Source organism: Haliotis cracherodii, unplaced genomic scaffold (genome assembly GCF_022045235.1).
Source record: "Haliotis cracherodii isolate W230 unplaced genomic scaffold, xgHalCrac1.p SCAF_5, whole genome shotgun sequence".
Taxonomy (NCBI): Eukaryota; Metazoa; Mollusca; class Gastropoda; order Lepetellida; family Haliotidae; genus Haliotis; species Haliotis cracherodii.
The window spans coordinates 656,158-681,420 of record NW_027266308.1 but is presented as its reverse complement, the minus strand read 5'-3'; the positions used below and the strand labels follow the sequence as shown (position 1 = coordinate 681,420).

Genomic DNA, 25,263 nt, shown 5'->3' with positions numbered 1-25,263 from the left:
CATTTAGAATAGAATCGTTTCTTAATATATTGTAGTTTGGGCATGTGAAAAAATGAATGCAGTGTACCATTGTGACAGCCACAAGAGCATGCATGATGTGTTATCTGAGATGTGTTTTTTAAGCCGATGGAAGTTTAAAGTGACAAAATCTGGTATCATGGCTTAACTGAATATAACATTCTCCAAGTTTAATAATCCTCTTTTTCCGGTGACTATTCCAATTATTAATGGTATCAGGTAGGAATGACTTGGCATAGCATTCTGTTCTACAACGTATAGCCTGTGAATTGGTTAGATTTCTTTATATGTAATCACTAACAGCAAAGATGTTTTCCATCTTGTAAAAAAGTGTAATGGCTACGTTGGTCTCATTTGGCAGGTGACCGAATCATCAGACAGACCAATCAAGTGTGACCAGTGTATTTGCCTGGTCTAAACTAATAACTACTGTGCTGCTCTCGGCTGTGGGCAGAGTAAGCTATTCAAACTCGTTATGTGATACAGATTAACCAGATTCCTCTACGCTGGGCAAACACTGGTCTTTGTAGAATCATATCGTTATCTGGGACTACGGGTTGACGAGCATCTAGATATGTGAAACTGTGAAAGAGTTGTATAATTCTGCCAGCCATGCTTTGTCTTATTCTGTTGGGTGCATGTCTTATTCTGTTTTTATAAAACTGTATGAAAGTCTTGTGGAGCCGGTAATGTTCTATGACTCTGGTATATGCGGATAAAACGTTAATCTAATCCAAAATAGAGCCTGTAAATTATTTCTTGGTGTTAGTAACGGTACCTCCAGTATAGCCACTAATGGAGACATGGGTCTCTCCTCCCCGTTTGTTACATTACATGCTAATGTTTTTAGACTACCCCAAGATTTAATAACAGTACTTGTAACGCTTTGATGAAGAAAATGGTTACTATGTAAAAGTTCATGGAGTTCTAAAGTTGTTAAAATTGCCTGTAATCTTAATATTTATGATGTTTTAACTGCTCCAATGTCCCGAAAGAAGAAAATTGCCCATATTAAGAACGTTCTCATAAACAAAGATGAACTGAGTTGGAGAACAGAGCTTTAGAACGATAAACATAATGTTAAGGGCAATACATTAAGAACTTTCATGATCGTAACGTTGTTGCTCCTTATGTTTTAAATACAGGGATCACCGTCGCATTTTAGCTAGTTTTAGATCTGGATCGAAACATGACGATTTACAACCCCCCAACCCTTTTAGAAAGTAGAATCTGCCCACACTGTTTTAAATTTGTTCATAAAAGTTTGTCGAAAATGAATTTCACTTTATTCAATGTTATGTCCTTTATGATCTTAGAAGTATTTTACTTAGATAATGGTCATCTCTTTTGTAACACGTGACGCGTTCATAAAATAACTTCCTCTGTAAGGTTCACATCCAATTGTCAGACATCCCATTTGGCAGGTGACCGAATCATCAGACAGTGTGACCAGTGTATTCGCCTGGTCTAAACTACTAATTACTGTGCTGCTCTCGACTGTGGGCAGAGTAAGCTATTCAAACTCGTTAAGTGATACAGATTAACCAGATTATGATTGTGTAAGTGGCGTTTGATCAGTGTCGGGTTGTGGGTGTGTTGTTAGCACAGAGTAGTTTGTTCAGTGATATAGAACATAGGAAATTAAGAAGATTAATAAAAACAAATCGTTGAGGTTGTTTTGCATCATTTTCATTAAATATATTGTTACACAGATTAAACTGCTCCATAACCTGAGTACAATCTCACCCACTATAAGTACAGTATTATATTACATTGAGGAATTGTCTAAGATCGCAATGACAAGGTACGCCTATATTTTGCAACCTGAATCAATTCCCTGGAGCGTCAAGACCATACTTTGCTCGGTTTAAACAAGAAATTGCAGTTAGATCCGCTTTGTCGTAGATAAGTAATAGCGAAGGCCAAACAAACAAAATTTCCCTACATTTCTGAGAGATAGCTACTCTAACATATGTACACAGAGCAGCTAAAGATAAACAAATGCGAATATATATATATATATATATATATATATAATAATGGGATCATCACAAGCATAAATTTTATGAATGCTAAAACTCGCAATAGATGTGTACCCTACTCACACACGAGTCCCACAGGTGACAGGTCAGCCAAAGTGGCCCAGATAGAAGACGATCACACTTAAACACTTAAAGCAAAGCAAGAACAACAACTTTGAGGAATAGTGTCCTTTGTAATGATCTAATGAAATACATCAAAATGTGTGATAGCACTCGTTTCAGTTTATGTTGTATATATAGTGTCTTTCTGATAATGAAAAAAATATAATTTCTTATGATAACTTTTCCGCCCACTGTATGAGTGGTATGTTCCACATTAAAGTTAATAAGAAATAAATATATCCCGTAAAAATATTTTACTTCTGGTGTATGATTTGATTAAAAGTGCATAAGTGCATTGTATATTTTGTATATATGGGTATTTTTTCTTATGTATGTATTGTGGTGAATACAGTAATGTAATACATTTGTAGTATAACTACAGGAGGTATTATGTATTGTGGTGAATACAGCAATGTAATACATGTGTAGTATAACTGCAGGAGGTATTATGTATTGTGGTGAATACAGCAATGTAATACATGTGTAGTATAACTGCAGGAGGTATTATGTATTGTGGTGAATACAGCAATGTAATACATGTGTAGTATAACTGCAGGAGGTATTATGTATTGTGATGAATACAGCAATGTTATACATGTGTAGTATAACTGCAGGAGGTATTAGGTATTGTGGTGAATACAGCAATGTAATACATGTGTAGTATAACTACAGAAGGTTTTATGTATTGTGGTGAATACAGCAATGTAATACATGTGTAGTATAACTGCAGGAGGTATCATGTATTGTGGTGAATACAGCAATGTAATACAAGTGTAGTATAACTGCAGGAGGTATTATGTATTGTGGTGAATACAGCAATGTAATACATGTGTAGTATAACTGCAGGAGGTATTATGTATTGTGGTGAATACAGCAATGTAATACATGTGTAGTATAACTACAGAAGGTATTATGCATTGTGGTGAATATAGCAATGTAATACATGTGTAGTATAACTACAGGAGGTATTATGTATTATGATGAATACAGCAATGTTATACATGTGTAGTATAACTGCAGGAGGAATCAGGTATTGTGGTGAATACAGCAATGTAATACGTGTGTAGTATAACTACAGAAGGTTTTATGTATTGTGGTGAATACAGTAATGTAATACATGTGTAGTATAACTGCAGGAGGTATTATGTATTGTGGTGAATACAGCAATGTAATACAAGTGTAGTATAACTGCAGGAGGTATTATGTATTGTGGTGAATACAGCAATGTAATACATGTGTAGTAGAACTGCAGGAGGTATCATGTATTGTGGTGAATACAGCAATGTAATACATGTGTAGTATAACTGCAGGAGGTATTATGTATTGTGGTGAATACAGCAATGTAATACATGTGTAGTATAACTGCAGGAGGTATCATGTATTGTGGTGAATACAGCAATGTAATACAAGTGTAGTATAACTGCAGGAGGTATTATGTATTGTGGTGAATACAGCAATGTAATACATGTGTAGTATAACTACAGGAGGTATTATGTATTGTGATGAATACAGCAATGTAATACATGTGTAGTATAACTGCAGGAGGTATTATGTATTGTGGTGAATACAGCAATGTAATACATGTGTAGTATAACTACAGAAGGTATTATGTATTGTGGTGAATACAGCAATGTAATACATGTGTAGTATAACTGCAGGAGGTATTATGTATTGTGGTGAATACAGCAATGTAATACATGTGTAGTATAACTGCAGGAGGTATTATGTATTGTTGTGAATACAGCAATGTAATACATGTGTAGTATAATTGCAGGAGGTATTATGTATTGTGGTGAATACAGCAATGTAATACATGTGTAGTATAACTACAGGAGGTATTATGTATTGTGATGAATACAGCAATGTTATACATGTGTAGTATAACTGCAGGAGGTATTAGGTATTGTGGTGAATACAGCAATGTAATACATGTGTAGTATAATTGCAGGAGGTATTATGTATTGTGGTGAATACAGCAATGTAATACATGTGTAGTATAACTACAGGAGGTATTATGTATTGTTGTGAATACAGCAATGTAATACATGTGTAGTATAATTGCAGGAGGTATTATGTATTGTGGTGAATACAGCAATGTAATACATGTGTAGTATAACTACAGGAGGTATTATGTATTGTGATGAATACAGCAATGTTATACATGTGTAGTATAACTGCAGGAGGTATTAGGTATTGTGGTGAATACAACAATGTAATACGTGTGTAGTATAACTACAGAAGGTTTTATGTATTGGGGTGAATACAGCAATGTAATACATGTGTAGTATAACTGCAGGAGGTATTATGTATTGTGGTGAATACAGCAATGTAATACATGTGTAGTACAACTGCAGGAGGTATGATGTATCAGGCATACATATGGGTATCACGTTTGTCACGATATAAGCATAATTATGTAACCACCAGTTATTAATAGAGGCTGGTTCCTTCGTTTTTGGTTGGTTGCTTTTATCTTATTGCTGGTCATTTTGTCACCTGACATATACACGTTTGTACACACGCACGCACACATGCACAAACGTAAACGCATGCACACACATGCACATACTTGCACACACACATGTAGACACATACCCACAGACAAACAGACATACCCATGCTTGCTATTCCAACTGATGTAACGTTAATGGTACAAAAATCATTTCCTGAATTTCACTGAAAGAAATAATAATATGTTACGTTAGAGATACAAATTTGGCAAAGTATCAGATGAAAAGAGAACCCTCAAGTATTGACAGATATGTTTTGTCACCATGAGGACCGCGCTTGTAAAAAAACATGAATCAATATCAACATCAAAACTCCGATTACAAGATAAATCTTTAATTAGGGCACTCCGTAAGTTTACAGTATCTTTGCAAATGTTCTATTTAAAAATAAACGTCCCGTGAAGAGAATGTATTGGCCAAGTGCGTGATTGTGTATGCACAGTTGTGGTAGTGGTCAAATTGAGGATATCCTATTTTATATAAATGTGAAACATATCTACATATGTTGAGAAATAAATATTTACCAAATATTTCAACAAGACCTTGTAAATATGCTACAGTCCAAGCAGCAAGTTAATTGTGTCACATTGCAGTAATGATGAGTTAATTTCCTTGTTTATGTCAGCTTGGAAGATTTACGTGTGTACTATTGACAATTGCAAGCTGAAGTTTTTGGATTGTATTTGTACTCTTGGCCATTAGGGTGAGTGAGTGAGTATAGTTTTACGCCGCTTTATGCTATATTCCAGTAATATCACGGAGGGGAACCCCAGAAATGGGCTTCACACATTTTACCCATGTGGGGAATCGAACCACTAGGCCTTGATAAGGAAGAAACATGCCTGGATGTCTGCAGTAGCGCTGACTACTGCGTCAACAATGTTCACAGACACACAACACAATGACTACCAACTCAATAGTCGCTAGTTGTAGAAGACGTCGTAAAATATCCCAATGTTAAACCGAAAGTAGGTGTGTGCGCACCCGAAACGGAAGTGCTACCGTTATCTCTCTCCGGATAAAGCTGATGAAAGTCCGGCTCGCTGTCACCATCTATACGTTAACAAGGTACTGAGGTGAGACATCAGACTCCTTGTCCTTGTTCATCAACTGACTGGTGTGGGGATGTAGGATGAAGGTTCACCTGAACTGTGTGTAATGTCTGATACCACGCGAACACAGGAGTAGCACGCCGTTGATTTGTGTGTTCTGACCTACATTGTACCTGACACCATCAATCAATCTTATCTGGCCTGTGTGTTGCTGATAATTTTTATTTCAGATTGTCATACACGGTCTCAAGGGAGGTAACTTCCACCTCTACTATCAATGTGTCCATGTGAGACCACGATCCAAAGATCGAGATCACCTTAAGCTCTATTTTTTAAACAATACTACGATCAAATTCCAAAACAAAGACTTCACAATTTAAATTAAATAAAGGAAAGGGATCTACACTATTATCATATAATGGCTTGGTTTCTCTGCAGGATAAAGCCAACGGATAAAAACGATATCCGTTGGGGCTAAATATCAAGGCTCACTAAATACAATGTTTATTCCTTATACAGGATATTTACCATCCCCAAACACACTCGCGTGATAACCTCTACCTCTCATATATTGTGTTAAAAGAGTATGAAGAATCGCAGGTTAAATGCATGTGTCGCGTTAGTCCCCACCTCCTGAAACCCCCACCCACACACACACCACTTAAAGTCACTCCGACGTAACTCACTTAAGATCGCGAAGTAGTTTGGTGACGGACGTGTTAGTCCCCCCTCCCTATTCGATATCAAATCCAATATGTGGACCAATCTGACACATGGAAAACTGATATTCAATATTCAAAAGTTTTCTGACCAAAGACGTATATACAATGTCTATATACGTCTTCGGTCTGACTAATACATTTCTACATATGCCATGTCCGCCATATCTGTGTCGATGTTGTTGTTTTTTTAGATATTCCATGGTAAACGACGATGGCCGAAATACAGCGTCGCTACAAGTCTGTCCTGAGTAAGTGGTTGGGAGGGAGGAAGGCGTTTACTCTACTGTACCAGGCTACCAGAGATGGATGCAGTGCACCTGTGTTTCATCAGAAGTGTAATGACAAAGGCCCTACGGTCACTCTCTTGTACAACACAGCAGGCTATGTGTTCGGCGGTTACACCTCCATCCCGTGGACAGCGACGGCCGTCACTTGCGCTGGGTGTGGTAACCGTGCCAGTTATTCACCAGCCACTACTGCAGGGAAATGCCCTTATTGTGGCACAACCCTTACCGAATCCCACTTGTCTACAACAAGCCAGTATAGCAATGACCCCGCAGCCTTCATCTTCCGACTCACAGACAAGAAGTCCTTCAAGCCAAAGTGTTACCATGTCAAACAAGCTGGAAATGCAGTTATGCAGAACAGCCTTAACGGCCCCTGCTTCGGGTCCGACCTACAGACTTTCACCATGACTGTCTCCAAGACTCACAACTACTTCCAGGGAAATGGGTCAATAAATGTGGGAACCCACTACAACATGGCGGGAGATGACAAGACTGTGTTCTGTGGAAACAACGTTCAGTATACAGATATTGAGGTCTACCAAGTCACAGGTAATATTGAGGTCTACCACGTGACGGTAATATTGAGGTCTACCATGTCACAGATAATATTGATTCCTACCACGTCACAGGTTATATTAGGATATAACCACGTCACAGGTAATATTGAGGTCTACCATCTCACTGGTGATATCGAGGTCTACCACGTCACTGGTGATATCGAGGTCTACCACGTCACAGGTAATATCGAGGTCTACCACGTCACAGGTAATATTGAGGTCTACCACGTCACAGGTAATATCAAGGTCTACCACGTCACTGGTGATATCGAGGTCTACCACATCACAGGTAATATTGAGGTCTACCACATCACAGGTAATATTGAGGTCTACCACGTCACTGGTGATATCGAGGTCCACCACGTCACAGGTAATATCGAGGTCTACCACGTCACAGGTAATATCGAGGTCTACCTCGTCACAGGTAATATCGAGGTCAACCACGTCACAGGTAATATCAAGATCTACCACGTCACAGGTAATATTGAGGTCTACCACATCACAGGTAATATTGAGGCCTACCACGTCACTGGTAATATCGAGGTCTACCACGTCACTGGTAATATCGAGGTCTACCACGTCACAGGTGATATCGAGGTCCACCACGTCACAGGTAATATCGAGGTCTACCACGTCACAGGTAATATCGAGGTGTACCTCGTCACAGGTAATATCGAGGTCTACCACGTCACAGGTAATATCGAGGTCTACCACGTCACAGGTAATATTGAGGTCTACCACATCACAGGTTATATTGAGGCCTACCACGTCACAGGTAATATTGAGGTCTACCACATCACAGGTAATATTGAGGCCTACCACGTCACAGGTAATATTGAGGTCTACCACGTCACAGGTAATATCGAATCTACCACGTCACAGGTAATATCGAGGTCTACCACGTCACAGGTAATATTGAGGTCTACCTCGTCACAGGTAATATCGAGGTCTACCACGTCAGAGGTAATATCAAGGTGTACCACGTCACAGGTAATATTGAGGTCTACCACATCACAGGTAATATTGAGGCCTACCACGTCACAGGTAATATTGAGGTCTACCACGTCACTGGTAATATCGAGTCTACCACGTCACAGGTAATATCGAGGTCTACCTCGTCACAGGTAATATCGAAGTCAACCAGGTCACTTGTAATATCGAGGTCTACCACGTCACAGGTAATATTGAAGTCCACCACGTCACAGGTAATATTGAGGCCTACCACGTCACTGGTAATATCGAGGTCTACCACGTCACTGGTAATATCGAGGTCTACCACGTCACAGGTGATATCGAGGTCTACCACGTCACAGGTAATATTGAGGTGTACCGTGCCACAGGTAAAACTTAGGTCTACCGTGCCACAGGTAATATTGAGGTGTACCGCGTCACAGGTAATATCGAGGTCTACCACGTCACAGGTAATATCGAGGTCTACCACGTCACAGGTAATATCGAGGTCTACCTCGTCACAGGCAATATTAAGGTGAACAACGTCACAGGTAATATTTAGGTGAACCACGTCACAGGTAATATTGAGCTCTACCACGTCACAGGTAATATACTGAGGTCTACCACGTCATGGGTAATATCGAGGTCTACCGCGTCATGGGTAATATCGAGGTCTACCGCGTCATGGGTAATATCGAGGTCTACCACGTCATGGGTAATATCGAGGTCTACCGCGTCACAGGTAATATACTGAGGTCTACCACGTCACAGGCAATTCTGAGGTCTACCACGTCACAGGTAATATACTGAGGTCTCTCACGTCATAGGTAATATTCAGGTCTACCACGTCATAGGTAATACTGAAGTCTACCGCGTCACAGGTAATATACTGAGGTCTACCACGTCACAGGCAATTCTGAGGTCTACCACGTCACAGGTAATATCGAGGTCTTCCACCTCACAGGAAATTCTGAGGTCTACCACGTCACAGGTAATGACATGAAAAGAGGGTTAACTGTATCAGCTTACTGTTTACATATTCGTGATACATCTTTCAAACACAGCTCCCCCTTACGTAATGACAATGTATATATATGTATAAAATATAAAATAAGTTTAACTGATATAAAGAGAATGTTGGACTAACGTGGACTTTATTTTGTATTATATATTACATGTACATGTATTATATGTAATATGTATAATGCCTGGAAATTTCAGGGATTATATATATTCCCTGATTGTATATACACAAATACACTTTAAATAATGAGCATTTCCATGTCTTTCTTCAGAATCCGAAAGCAAGCTCCTTGCTGATGCTGCCTGGCGCCAAACTGGTCAAGTAAAATTCGAGGTACGTTCAAGCTTTTCTTTCAAATAGTGTGTGTGCAGACTGTAGGGTGATTGTATATGCTATAAAATGAGCTTGTCGGATGCGACTTTTAACTAAAATAAGTCATTGTAAACACTTGAGGATTTAAGCTGATCTCTTGAACCGGGTATATATGTTTGTGCGTGCATACCTCATCCCCCTGCCCCCATTACCATATTCATATCTTTATAAATAGTCCGAGCACATGTGCTCAGCCTCCATTGATAGTGTTTGGCGCAAAAAAGGTTAATATATAGCGCTTTTCTTTCAGTCATGAAGATTGTGCATGTGAATGTGTAGATACAATAACTTGAGCTTGTCGGAAAACCTACCGACCGAAATGTGAGGTTGATTTGAGGTCACAAACAACTTGTCCTGGGAGTCTGTTTCTCATTGCGATTTTTACTTAATTAAGTATTTGTAAACACTTGAGGATTTAAGTTGTTATAACAAATTTAAAATTGTAAGCCTTATAGCGATCATGCTTAGTGTTTTTTATGTCTGATATGTGTCTGTCGTGATGAAAGTGGATTGGTTATGTGCCTTTGAGCCAGGGAAATGGTTTGTTTACAGATGCTGCAGTCCTACATTGAACGATTCACCCCGCCAGAAGGCAGCAAGGTCAAGGCTGTCAACATGCTACTGTTAGGTGCGGTTGGAGCAGGGAAATCTAGCTTCTTTAACTCCATCAACTCAGTGTTCCAAAGGGAGATAACTGGTCTAGCTAGAAGCGGAAGTGCTGACAGGAGCTTAACAACCACGGTAAGTAAATTCAGCATGTAGCCAATAGTAAGACGTGCCATGCCCCCCCCAAAAAAAAAAAAAAAATAAAAAAAAAAATAAATAAATAAATAAAAAAAATAAAAAATAAAAAATAAATAAATAATAATAATAAATTAACTATTTGTCAGACAATACCTAAAATTGGTTAACTTTGTATAATTTGTTTTGTCATTCTGTTAACTAAAGTACCGACGCTACAGAGTGAGGTCACATGTGACCGGAGATACCCTGAAGATGCGTTTTTGTGACACCAGGGGACTGGAGTGTGACGGTGGCCTTGACCTTGTTGACCTCATTGCCGTCATCGAAGGTCACGTCCCAGACAGGTTCCAGGTCAGTGGGTTAAATGTTTATGAGAGGATATAATACATAATGTAGTGTGTGACACCACAGTACAGCGGGTGTGAACATAGTATATACTACCAGAATCATATCGTGTGAATAATGTTGAATAATGTTCACTTGAAAGTTCACATCGGCAATATTTCAGCCTCATCGAACAATAATTTTGTCCTAATGGAGTGAGTATGAGTGAAGTTGTTTTTACGTGGCTAAATTATAACAGTATACCAGTTATATTACGGTGTGTCAGCTTAATGTGGGAAGAAAGCCCGAAGTCATGTAAGTCTCAGACGTTACCAATTTATTGAAACCCACGATTGCTGACAAATCTCGAAAATATGAAAGCATGGTATTCGGAGATTGGAACCAACGATCATAATTTTCTGGTGTACCTTAGGGACACAATCATGTACAGCCTGTAGCGTCACCTTAGGAGACTAGGCCAACCGTGAAAGGTGTAACCTTATATCGTGCATGAGTATGTGGGAAATACATTACTTACAGAGCTGTAGGTGAGAAACCAGTTTCAGATCAAATTCCAGGTCCGTAATAAGCTGTCCAAGATGATGACCTAAGGTCAAATAATGACGGACTGCTTTCCTGATTGTAATTAAGTGATAAGTATCTCGTTCCACAGTAGAACTCACCTGCACACATGTCGTAGCATTATATCATGTAGGAGTGTCTGGTAAATCATCTATTACCCATATGGGAAGTGAGATGCGGGGTAGTTTTTTCCTGAAACGTCCCGATTGGCTGTTTTATTGGTGAGATACCAGAACTTCTTTTTTTTCCATATGTCACGTCATTCATCATTGTTCGCCAAAACCCCCACATACGAGACTTGTCATTTACATCACGAAGCGTTTGGAAATTTAGTTGTCACAAATGTAAATAAGATACCGTTCTCACAAGTGATCAAAGTGAACGATCTTGTGAAGATTGTCGGAAATTTGGCCTGACGAAAAGTGAAGATAATATAGGCATTGAACAGACTTAACGTCTTTGTGGTCAAATTGACATGGATAAACGACAGGACTAAACGTAAGAAATACCGCAAAAAATCGAAAACCCATCGGGATACCTTACGGCGAAACAATAGCGTTGTCACGATGTGAAACTAATGCCATGACAGGGCGATGGAACGACCACGAATCGACTGTTGGTTCTAAAAGTAAGCGGCCCGTGAAGATCCGGGTTCCAATAGGTCTTCAGCAACCCATGTTTGCCGTAAAGGGAGACTATTCTTGTCGTATGAGGCGACTAACAGCCTCGCTGACTTGGTTGATGCTTGTCATCGATCCCAATTGCCGGGATCGATGCTCATGTTGTCAATAACTGAATTGTGTGGTCCAGGTTCGATTATTTACAGACCGCTGCCATGTAGCTGGAATATTGCTGAGTGCGGCGTTAAACAACAAAGAAACAAAACAAACAAATCTAAAAGTAAGCTAGGAAAGAGTCTGTAAAATATATCTAAATTAGTTTGAGGCGACTGACGGAACGTCGACCGAGTGCAACTTGCGAACAGTTTGATTTCACGTGTTTGGATTTGGATGCCATTTCATGAAAGGCTTGGGACATACAACATTAATTTCACTCAAGACAGAAATCCGTCATTGTTGGTCAGTTGTAAATTATTGTCTATAGATGTTAAAACCGTCATACGTATACCGTTATGATTCGTTTGAAACTCTTTTCTACATATGTATAAGTGTTATTAGCCCTTTGGGGTATGTGTTGTTGCGTGGAAGTCAGCGCGTTACCGGAACTCTTATTATTGTTATTGTTATAACAGTGGTTGATGCACACGTTTCACAGAAACAAACTGCCTAAATTGGCTTTTTTTATAAAAAACAAAAGAATGATATTGTAAATAGTTATGAATATTTCATTCCACCTATTTTCGATATTCTCATAATAACATTACCAATAGTAAAATTATACAGATTTGGCAACTGCATAATAGAGGACAATATAATTAAAATTACCAGGACCCCCTATCGCGTCAGATGAACATTTTAACCAGCCAAAATTCTAAATTCACAGTATGGGTGAAACATATCTGCTTTTGTAAACGATTATAATGCTAATACCGTTATTAAGTAAGGAGGAAGCCAACCTTGCTCTAGAACTCTGGGAAGTAAGACATAGATCAACATGGATAATCTTGTGTATTACATCTTCATTCTATGATGATAAACACACTGGACCATTCTCATCCACATCAAAGTTGAGGAAGTGATGTTCACCATCACCGTCTGTTTTTTCAGCTGTTCACAGCTTTCATCTCCCATTACCGTAATTTGATTGGTCGCGAATGAGTGAGTATAGTTTTACACCGCTTTTAGCAATATTCCAGCAATATCACACCAGAAATGGGCTTAACACATTGTACCCATGTCGGGAATCGAACCCGGGTCTTCGGCGTGACGGACGAACGCTTTGACCACTAGGCTACCCGACCACCCCTGGTCGCTTGGAGAAAATTGCAATGGAGACACTATACAAAGTAAACACAATACAATGGAGACATAATACAATTGAGATATATGTTCCCCCTGTTTGATGTCAGTGCTGCTCTTATTGATTTGAATCAATATGTGTTTTAGTTTAACCCAACGGTGCCTATCAACTCTGACTGTACGGGGTACAACAGTAGCCCCTCCCCAGATGACAAGATTCACTGCATCGCCTTTGTCATTGACGGTACCACTGTCGACGTTTTCCCTGAGAAAATACTTCACGCCATCAAGTCACTACAGCAAAGAATAAACACAAAAGGTAACCCAGTCGTCCAAAGCGCTGCGGTTCGCTGTGCAGACTTACATCACTTCAGACTTTCCTCCCACGTTAAGCTGACACGCCGTGATTTAACTGGAATACTGTTAAAAGCGGCGTTAAACCCAACTCACTCACTCACTCTTGAGGTGAGAGGGATGCTCGAAGTGATGCAGGTGTCTGAAACTATACATCTGACAAATCAAGAAGTATAATGAGTGCACATCTGGGATTCGAACTCCCGATCATAGGTTTGTGTCACGCTGTTACTCTGCACAGGGTCTTTGCGGAGCCTGAGGCGACTGGACCACCGATGTCCACTCCACATGAAGCCTATGATAATCCCAATATCGACCAATGTAAACTCATAGCTCCAATGTCTCTTGCTTGAATATATCGTTTTTTGTCCTAAGTCACTAGATTACGTTTTGAAGGGAATGTATGTCATGCCATTTCCTGAAATTCTTACCTAGGTTATTTAATTCCAAAGGCATACCCCAAGTGATCATCTTGACCAAGGCTGACAAAGTCTGCATGGAGGTACAGGAAAATGTCGCCGACATGTTCAACAGCGCCACCATCGGTGATCTTGTGGAACAAGCGGGACAACTCTTCGGCCTTCCTCGATCGTTTGTCTTCCCAGTGAAGAACTACGAAGACGAGGTCGAGGTAGACAAGCGTGTTGATATGCCTCTGCTGCTGTGTCTCAAGCAGGTCCTCAGATTTGCTGATGACTACCTTCAAGACTCTATGTCCTCTGACTAGGACAGCATTCTCGGTTTACCCAGTGGGAATATGAGAAATTAGATATGGTGCATACACTGCTGTATGTACACGTCATGTGAATTGTGAGCTTGCCTGAGTTGTGGGCATGTTTTAAAGATGGTTTTCACAGCTGTGATGTTTTCATTTTCTATGATCAGCATTTTGTATTCAGCACTCTTTTTTAGTCATCCTGTAAAAGTGATTTGCATTAATGTTGTATCCCCATGACAAGCCTATCTTTCTTTAACAGATATGTTCAATAATACTACCGAACAGGTACCTTTCACCCACATGAACATGCAGTCGTTTTTGTCCACTCCGCCGCCTTTTGACCAATAACTCCTGACCCATTGAATATTGCTTGTTGAAACTTGCTATACAGATCAGTCTAGTAGTGAAATGGTGCCTTTTGATGATTCGGGATTTTTCATTTTAATTCGTTTTTGTTTTCATGACGACTGGTTGGTACTGAAAATGATCCAGGTTTGGCACTCGCTGCAAAACCGGAAATTGTGTACATGCTGCTGTCTGTACACTTGTGAACTGTGAGGTCTCCTGGGCTGTGTGCCTGCTTTAAAGGTGGTTCTTTATAACCACTATGATGTGTTACGTTTCAATGGTCAGCATTTTGTATATGTTCACCCTTTTTCGAAGTCCTCCCGTGAAAGTACTTTGCCTTTGTATCCCAATGACAAATGTATTTTACTTTAATACATGTATGCTGGTGTTCCTGTCTTGTGCGTGTTAAGGGTCATGACCACACTTTAGTTTTCATTTAGTTTATATGCATAATTGATATTTTGTGTTAAGTATTTCGTTTCCAAAACATCGTGTTTGTTGTGGATATGGTACAGCCATGTACTTTTAAGTATACTGTCTAAAAGTATATACCTCTTCATGACTACTGATATGAAGCTGACGCTACTTTCTGAAACATACATCACAGATGATATAATGTTTATAACTGACAGTTTCACAGAATCAACACACAATCCCTCCCTCATCAAACAGGGTAATACTGCATCAACAATATGAGAGGTGACAAATATGTGTGTTGCTGAAATAACATGGAACGTACGTGTTCCCAAGGTCTTTGATTCTCAAGGTTCGCTTGAAAGTTAGTTCAGTGCGGTTTATATGTCTTTTGATGTAGAGACGGTTTACTCTATGAATGTTTTTAATACAGTCTGTCTAATTTTGTCACTCGGGAACAATTAGTAAAATAGTTTACTTTTTGATAGCCATATAGCATTCGTTGTTCAGTTGTCAGTAGCACGTAACACGTAGCGACATTGTGACTCCTATGGTCAGGTAGAGAAACGTCACTAAATATGCCAAACTCACCAGTTACAAGTCACGTGACGGGCAAGTAGTAAGTGAGTATGGTTTTACGCCGCTTTTAGCAATATTCCAGGAACATCACGGCGGGGGACACCAGAAATGGGTTTCACACATTGTACCCATGTCGGGATTTGAACCATGGTCTTCGACGTGACGAACGAACGCTTTAACCACTAGGCATGTAATAACGGAAAAATATGAGAATTAGAAGCGGCGCCTTCAGAATGTGATTTGCAGCTACCATAATTAGTTATACCTGCTAACATTCACCTCGCACTGGCAGATGCATGTATGGCACCTACAGCACACGGCTAGCAAACAAATATCTGTTTTAGCTTTCAAAATATCTCCACATTTCCAGTTATCGTAATTATGTTTAAGTTTCGTAATAAACTTTTGACAACGTCCATGATCTTGTATTATTATAATGGGCTATTCATATTGCGGATATTTCCACAACAATTAGGGGCATTCTCAAATCTCTCTTATTGCCCCGACACGGGATCAGTGTACACTCAATAATCATTCTCAGCTCCCTGGGGAGTACACAACCTAAGCTGTCTGAAGCACTAGAAGACAACCACATTGTCATCTCATCCTACCGGGTACCCATTCACTGCTGGGTGAACAGAGGCACAATTCGAACAAAGCCTCTCAGGAGACGCCACATGTGTTATATGACCGAATCCCTAGAAACTCTCAGGAGCCAAGCTGCCAAGGTCTCTCAGCAAACAATGTTGCTTTACTTCACCTGATTTGTGTCGTCGCCTGTCATTGGTTATCGGGTGTTATTGTGAACGTTTGGGGAGCCATGGCGAAACCATCAATATTGTTTTAGAAGTGTGTAATGAAAGAATTGTGTTTACCAATAATTAGTCATAGGTTTTACTAAGTTTTAATGTTCATGCCAATCTGGAGCACTGTCTATAGTTTGTTTTGTTTTGTCCATGTAGTTTAGTGGACATGTATGTCAATTATGCATGGGAGTTCGCCTATGTTCAAGACATGTTGATGTGTCATATGGCTAGTACTTCAGGTTCTCAATTAGTGTGAACGTCGCTATAAAAGTGCAATAATTTTGGAGGCGACGTTAAACCCAATTTCACCTCACCTCACCTCACCTCACCTCACCTCACCTCACCTCAACTCAACTCACCTCACCTCAACTCAACTCAAACCAAATTCAAGTCAACTCAACTCAACTCTTATTTTCCGTAGTGGATATGTACAAACCAAATGCGAATGAGAATTGTTTGATCATAGATACACATGAAATCATAAGCATTCGTGTCACTGAGTCTTGAGGGCGCCGGAGTCCAGTCGTAATGTAGAGTTGCGTCCCCAGGGCACGCCAGGAGCCAATGATCGTGTTTGAATCCAGTTCGCCCCGATCGTGTTTATAGGTTTGTCAGCACCATGGCAGTGCTCTTGGGTCTCTCAAAAGCGGTTAACGTCTAAGACGTCACTTCGTGCTTTCCTCCCGAGCTTACACACCGTGATATAGAGGAATACTTTTCACAACGGCGTACACCCAACTGTCACACTCTCTCATTGAGACATCTTTAATAACATAGAAATATATTTATAAAACATAGATATATATACATTCAAGTACAAATCAGTCCGGTCGGTATGGCCAGTTAATCCTTTAATCAGGTGACATTTTGAAAGAAGATATAAGACAAATAAGACTATGTCGATATTAGAGAATAGATTGGACAACAACTGTATTTCTACTGCAGGTCCAACACGTACATTGTCTGGTCCATCACTGGATTGTCTAGGAAGGACGTGATTGTGTACAGGCCGCCGTCGTTTGTCAGGGGTATTGCTGTGCGACATGGGCAACAAACAAACATTTTTATTCAAATTGTGAGTCGCGGATGATCAATTGCAGACACGATGTAGACTATTCTGTGCTATATTACAGCTACGTAGATTATCATGTGAAAGATTCAATATAGAAATTGTTCTCATGATCGTTGCTTAATTTTTTTAAATGTTCAAATAGACCAGTTATATATTTCTTGAGCTGGATAAACACGAAAGAACCTTCCTCCATTATGTTCTCATCGAGGGAAATTTTTTTTGTTTTTGTTTATGAATGCTCAGCTTTTAATGTCTACCGTCCCGTGAAGATCCGGGTTTCAATAGGTCTTCAGTAACCCATGCTTGTCGTAAGCGGCGACTAACGGGATCAAGTGGCTGGCTCGCTGACTTGGGTGATGCGTATCGTATCCCATCTGCGTGGATCGATGCTCATGCTATCAATCACTGGATTGTTTGGTCTAGACTCGATTATTGACAGACCGCCGTCATATGGCTGGAATATTGCTGAGTGCGGCGTTAAACAACAAACAAACTATTATATCCGCCTTGTTGTGCCTGTGTTCCAGTGTGTGGAGGCTTTGTGTAGTAGCCAAGAAACCTTATCGGTATTATGTATTGTGCTGAATACAGCATTGTAATACATGTGTAGTATAACTACAGGAGGTATGAGGTATCAGGCATACAGATGGGTATCACGTTTGTCACGATATAAACTTAAATATGTAACCAGCAGTTATTAATAGAGGTTGGCTCCTTCCTGTTTGGTGGGTTTCTTCAATCTTATTGTTGGTCATTTTGTCACCTGACATATACACGTTTGCACACACGCATGCTCACACATGCACATACTCGCACATACACATGTAGACACACACGTACACACACATGCACAAAGACATGCACACACATGCATGCATACACACACACACACACACACACACACACACACACACACACACACACACACACACACATACATACATACCCATGCTTGCTATCCCAATTGTTGTAACGTTAAAGGTACAAAATCGCTTCCTGAATTTCACTGAAAGAAATAATAATATACTACTCAAAATTTGATAAGGATCGTAGATATTTTTCTTAATAAAAAAACAAAATTACTGCATAACTGGCAATATTGTGTTCAAGTGAAATCAAAAACGTCTCCAACACACTTGCACGTGCATTTCATGCCATGGGAAATGCGTTTCACATCACAGTTCATGCTTTTGCTACCATTGCACGATTTCCAATCAGGCAACGGTGTCTGATTCATTCTGAAACTTTAAACTCAATTGAGTGTTTACACTACATTTATCTACGCAATGCCCCCTCAACGTGTAAGGCGTCGCCTGACGACAGAACAACTGGGCAGATGTATTGGAATGCTTGATGCTGGCTATTCACAACGTGACATTGCCAATGCACTAAACGTCAGCCAGAGCGTTGTAAGCAGGGCCTGGTCCCGACAGCAAAATTTTGGTACAGCAGCACACCGACATGGGGGTGGTCGTCAGAGGTCGACAACCCAACGCCAAGATCATTTTGTGGCTCTTCAGGCACGACGTCATCCCTTCTGGACAGCAACCAGCCTACGTAACGACCTCCTGAACGCCTCGGGGGTGAATGTGTCCACTCAGACGATACGGAATCGTCTTCACAATGCAGGTCTCTACTCGAGAAGGGCATGTGTCCGAATCCCCCTGACTGTTCGACACCGGCGGGAGCGATTGGAATGGGCTGAAGATCATGTCACTTGGACACGGAACGATTGGGTTCCAGTTCTGTTCACCGATGAGTCCAGGTATTGTTTGGACTTTACAGACAGGAGGCAGCGGGTGTGGCGACGACAACGTGAACGTTTCCATGATGCCAACATCAGTGAACATGACCGTTATGGTGGTGGTTCCATCATGGTCTGGGCCTAGATTTTCGAAACGATCTTAGCCCTAAGATTATCGTAAAGTTATCGTAAGGAAATCGTAGGCTATCGTAGGCTATTTTCGAAACTATCGTAGCCCTAAGATATCTTCAGTTTGTCGTAAATCTAAGATAGCCCTATACCTGTCGTAAGTTTATTTTATCTTCATCCAAGATGGCGGCATACTTTTCCATAGATATTTTGCCAAACAATTAGTCCGCTTTACGTTCAAACATTGACATTTCATTTTGTAAAACGGAGTGATTCAAATTGACACTTCGAAAACACGAAGAACGCATCAAGGATTTCACGTCAAAAATGTTCTAATCGCGACAGCGATACACATAACTGTGGTGTCGATAGCTTACAATATATTTATATCCGAGTCAATGCTGAAGAAGTGTGAAACAACATACCTTTTCGATAATTTGGGAAGGATAAAAACGGAAGGTGTCGGCAGGCTACAGTAATGACCGTGACCTTATTGATTGTTTAGGGGGAGCGAATCTTAGTTCAAACTCTAGTTGAGAGTGGTTTCCCTTTGTATTCGCCCGGGACACTTGCTCAATGGTACAGTTTTCATAAAGCGCAGAGTTCCGCTGTTATATTTTCTGAGTCGCATTTGTGTCAATGCTTTAGTCTTTATTTTCGCATTTTATAAAATTATATGAATCTACATATGTAAAAACAACCATAAAGGTTTCGCATAAGTTTTTACATCTAAAATCGTGTGGGACGGGTGGTTTTAATAATTGAATTTTAACTATACAGTGTAGTATTTATTGACTTAACAAGGAAATACATGTGATCAAATATTTGTATACATTATCTAATATTTTTCGTGCAAAAGTAATTGTAATTTGTTTCGTTTTAAATTCAATACCTGCGTTATCTATATCCTCTTGAAAGACAAATATTTGATAAAAAGTGATTAAAAACTGTCTGTCGAACAATTGCATTCTTTGAAAACAGGTGATTAATGGCATGTAGATGTATTTACTTATAAATATAACAATTTACTGTAATTTTGACAGCAAAAGTTAAGCACAGATTTTTGTATCGACAAATCAAATAAAAAATGAGTTCCCATGCTCGTTCTGGTTCTCGTCAAAATGTAGCATGGATTGCACATTGTCCAAAATTCACTTTCAAATATATGTTCGCAGAAAAAAAGTTTATGGAATGAAATTTACCGATCAACATAAAATACACATTTTCAACACAACAATCTTTGCATTCAATAAGCCGGTTTTAAAATATTTTGGTCTTTTTAATATCTTTTTAAGTCTACATCTTCCCGTTTTATGTTTAAAAAAATATAGATATCCTTGAGACCATTCAGACAATAAAATCGTTGTAACGAATAGGGTCAACGGACAAATACTAGTAAATGATCCTCAGCAATTCTGTCAGACAAACCAAACATCATTGAACTACGTTCTGGAATAGATTTGACACATTACAAAGTATTTTGCTCCTCAGCCAGATTTAAATGAAATCAGACAAATCAGTTTATTAGCTCTACTTAATTTAAAAGGATAGAAAATGACTACATTATATGTATTTTCACGTTAACTTGTGGCGTGTTCAATGAGACAACATAACTTGACATTTCCTAAGTTATCTCTCTTTGCGAACGAAAATTAGTGTCACTTTTAAATTTTGAAAATAATTATGGATCTAGATAGATAAAAAAATAATTTCGTCATCTAAATACTAATAGCTTGATATTGTATTTAAGTCCTTGGTTTATTCGTGAAATATATTGGATACTTAAGTAACAAAACAAACTTAACAAGCTTAGATTGTCATATAACCTTGCTTGTGGGTGTGCTGCTTCCTGAACAATTTTTGTTTTGAGTGTGTCCACGTATAATGTTGGTGTTTACACTAATATAAACTTGACTTTTGACATAAACATAAAAATATACAGTATACATCACTTAACATCAGACTCGAACACGCATGTTAAATGCTGAACGCATATGCAGTTGGGAAATCCCCGTGACGTCACTGGGAAACACCCCGCTTTTTCAATCTCTAACACAAATGAGTTCTCTGTCCGAGTTACGACAGGTATCGTAACTCTGAACGATCTGCGACAGGTTTACGATAGTTTCGAAAATCTATCTTATCTTAACCTTAAGATATCTTATCTTTGAACGTAAGTTGTTAAGATTTATCTTAGCTAAGATCGTTTCGAAAATCTAGGCCCTGGGGTGGAATCAACAGAGATGGAAGGACAGATCTTCATGTCCTGGAGAGAGGAACAATGACGGGGGTGAGGTACCGGGATGAGATCCTCGATGTGTACGTCAGACCCTACGCTGGTGCTGTTGGCCCTGAGTTCATCCTGATGGATGATAACGCCCGTCCTCATCGCGCCAGGTTGGTTGAGCAGTACCTTGAGCAGGAGACAATTGTCCGCATGGATTAGCCAGCGCGCTCGCCGGACTTGAACCCGATTGAGCATGTCTGGAACATGCTGCAGGTTGCCCTTTCACGCCGTAGAGCACAACCCACGACTTTGGCAGAGCTCGGACATGCCCTCGTGGAAGAGTGGAACAACCTTCCCATTGGGAACATCCGGGTGCTTATTGACAGCATATCTCGACGTTGTCAGGCCGTCATTGATGCAAGTGGGGGTCATACTCGATATTGACACTTCATCGACTAAGTGTAATGATGGACTATCCCTCATAACTGTGTAATTCTTTCTCTTGTTTGCTGTTAACATTTTTTAATGAAATGCCTTTTGGTGTTTGCAGATTTCAAACATTCCATATTGATACAAGTTCATGCCGTTCATGAATTTTCATTCATAACATGATTAAACACGTTTCTGAGTCAGAGCCATGTCTTTTGTTATGTTTGTGGTAACTTACACACATATCACCTAGTGATCCTTATCAAATTTTGAGTAGTATATGTCATGGTAGAGATAAAAGGTGGCAAAGTATCAGATGAAAAAACAACCCGCAAGTACTGACAGATATGTTTTGTCACCATTACGACCGCGCTCGTAAAAATCCCCATGCTATCATGTTTAAATTCTTCTTAGGCCTTAATTCATGAAAAGTCCCCCTGCATTGTTTAACCACCTGGGGCATACACTGTGACGTATTTATTCCCAGCGCGTGATGTGTGTCTTGTGTCTCCTGCATTGTGTAGGCAATATTCAGGAATGTCAATCTGAAATCAACCCAAGCACCTTGACACTATCTTTACATCCACGTTACAGATGCATGGTGTTGTGCATGGATCGTCAGGTAGCAGGCAGCTGCACGTTCATGGAGGGCTACGGCTGTGGTGACCCAAGACGTTGTTGGAAGGTGAGGGTGAGGTTGGGATAGAACAAGGCAGGAAGACTACAGGGCTGTTGGAGTGAATTTCAAAGGTGTCGGGGCAGTGGACCCCGACTATTTACATGAATCAACTGTGCAGACTTTGTTCACCTGATTCAAACCGTGGAGACTTGGTTCGCATGATTCAAACCGTGGAGACTTTGTTCACATGATTCAAATTGTGGAGACTTTGTTCACCTGATTCAAACCGTGGAGACTTGGTTCGCATGATTCAAACCGTGGAGACTTTGTTCACATGATTCAAATTGTGGAGACTTTGTTCACATGATTCAAACCGTGGAGACTTGGTTCGCATGATTCAAATTGTGGAGACTTTGTTCACATGATTCAAATTGTGGAGACTTTGTTCACATGATTCAAACCGTGGAGACTTTGTTCGCATGATTCAAATTGTGGAGACTTTGTTCACATGATTCAAACCGTGGTGACTTTGTTCGCATGATTCAAATTGTGGAGACTTTGTTCACATGATTCAAATTGTGAAGACTTTGTTCACATGATTCAAATTGTGGAGACTTTGTTCACATGATTCAACTGTGCAGACTTTGTTCACATGATTAAAATTGTGGAGACTTTGTTCACATGATTCAAATTGTGGAGACTTTGTTCACATGAATCGACTGTGCAGACTTTGTAACATGATTAAATCTGTGCAGATTCTGTTCACATGATTCAAATTGTGGAGACTTTGTTCACCTGATTCAAACCGTGGAGACTTTGTTCGCATGATTCAAATTATGGAGACTTTGCTCACATGATTCAAATTGTAGAGAATTTGTTCACATGATTCAAACCGTGGAGATTTGGTTCGCATGATTCAAATTATGGAGACTTTGTTCACATGATTCAAATTGTGGAGACTTTGTTCCCATGATTCAAACCGTGGAGACTTTGTTCACATGATTCAACTGTGCAGACTTTGTTCACATGATTCATATTGTGGAGACTTTGTTCACATGAATCGACTGTGCAGACTTTGTTCACATGATTCAAACTGCGCAGATTCTGTTCACATGATTCAAATTGTGGAGACTTTGTTCACATGATTCAAATTGTGGAGACTTTGTTCACATGAATCAACTGTGCAGACTTTGTTCAAATGAATCAAACTGTGGAGACACTCTGTTCACAAGAATAAAACTGTGGAGACACCCTGTTCACAAGAATCATACTGTGGAGACACCCTGTTCACAAGAATCATACTGTGGAGACACCATGTTCACAAGAATCAAACTGTGGAGACACCCTGTTCACAAGAATCAAACTGTGGGGACACCGTGTTCACATGAATCAAACTGTGGGGACACCCTGTTCACAAGAATCAAACTGTGGGGACACCGTGTTCACATCAATCAAACTGTGTAGACTTTGTTCATATGATTCAAATTGTGGAGACTGTGTTCATATGATTCAAACTGTGCAGACGTTGTTCACATGACTCAACTGTGCAGACTTTGTTCACATGAATCAAACTATGGGGACACCCTGTTCACATGAATCAAACTGTGGAGACATCCTGTTCACATGAATCAAACTGTGGAGAAACCTTGTTCACAAGAATCAAACTGTGGAGACACCCATTTCACAAGAATCAAACTGTAGAGATACTCTGTTCACATGAATCAAACTGTAGAGATACTCTGTTCACATGAATCAAACTGTGGAGATACTCTGTTCACATGAATCAAACTGTAGAGATACTCTGTTCACATGAATCAAACTGTGGGGACACCCTGTTCACAAGAATCAAACTGTAGAGACACCCTGTTCACAAGAATCATACTGTGGGGACACCCTGTTCACATGAATCAAACTGTGGAGACACCCTGTTCACACGAATCATACTGTGGGGACACCCTGTTCACAAGAATCATACTGTGGGGACACCCTGTTTACATGAATCAAACTGTGGAGACACCCTATTCACATGAATCATACTGTGGGGACACCCTGTTCACATGAATCATACCGTGGAGATTATCTGATGACATGCTAAGAAGATCAGTATTACCCTAAGGGAACCAGCAGCAGATGCACACTCTTCAAGATATACACTTTCACTGGAACAAGGTTTACACATAGCATTCACATATGTTCTTCCCGATATCAGGATGAATGATTCAAACCAGGAAATAGCTAATCTCTTGTGGAAGATCATTTCGCCAATTCTCCTTCTACTTGGCACTATAGGCAACCTCCTTTCCATTGTTTTGTTGACCCGTAAGGCCATGCGGAAGTCCAATATGTCAAAATACCTAACCTGCCTGGCTAGGCTAGACACACTGTAATGGGAAGAGATCAGTTAAGAGAAACACAACACTAGGACATGGAACATATTGGTTATAAGCTGCTTATATATTTTTAAGTAAGTTTAGAAATGACTAATTGAAACAAGTCAAACTTCAAGGTGAAGACATATTGCCAAACCGGGAAACCGCCAGTCATTCTCTGGAGAATGATTTCACCACTTCTGTTTATAGTTGGAAAATGATTTTATTTATTTATATGATCTACCCAAT

The 25,263-nt window shown here is 39.9% G+C and overlaps 1 protein-coding gene across 1 annotated transcript; it reads left to right on the top strand.

Moving 5' to 3' along the window:
* The first annotated feature begins 6,657 nt into the window (after positions 1 to 6,657).
* Positions 6,658 to 15,982, top strand: LOC139442290 (uncharacterized). The gene is made up of 6 exons (XM_071223082.1): positions 6,658 to 7,282; positions 9,537 to 9,598; positions 10,190 to 10,378; positions 10,586 to 10,732; positions 13,354 to 13,525; positions 14,013 to 15,982. The coding sequence occupies exons 1-6, from the start codon at positions 6,658 to 6,660 to the stop codon at positions 14,285 to 14,287; spliced, it is 1,470 nt and encodes a 489-aa protein (XP_071079183.1). The 3' UTR covers positions 14,288 to 15,982.
* Positions 15,983 to 25,263: the final 9,281 nt, after the last annotated feature.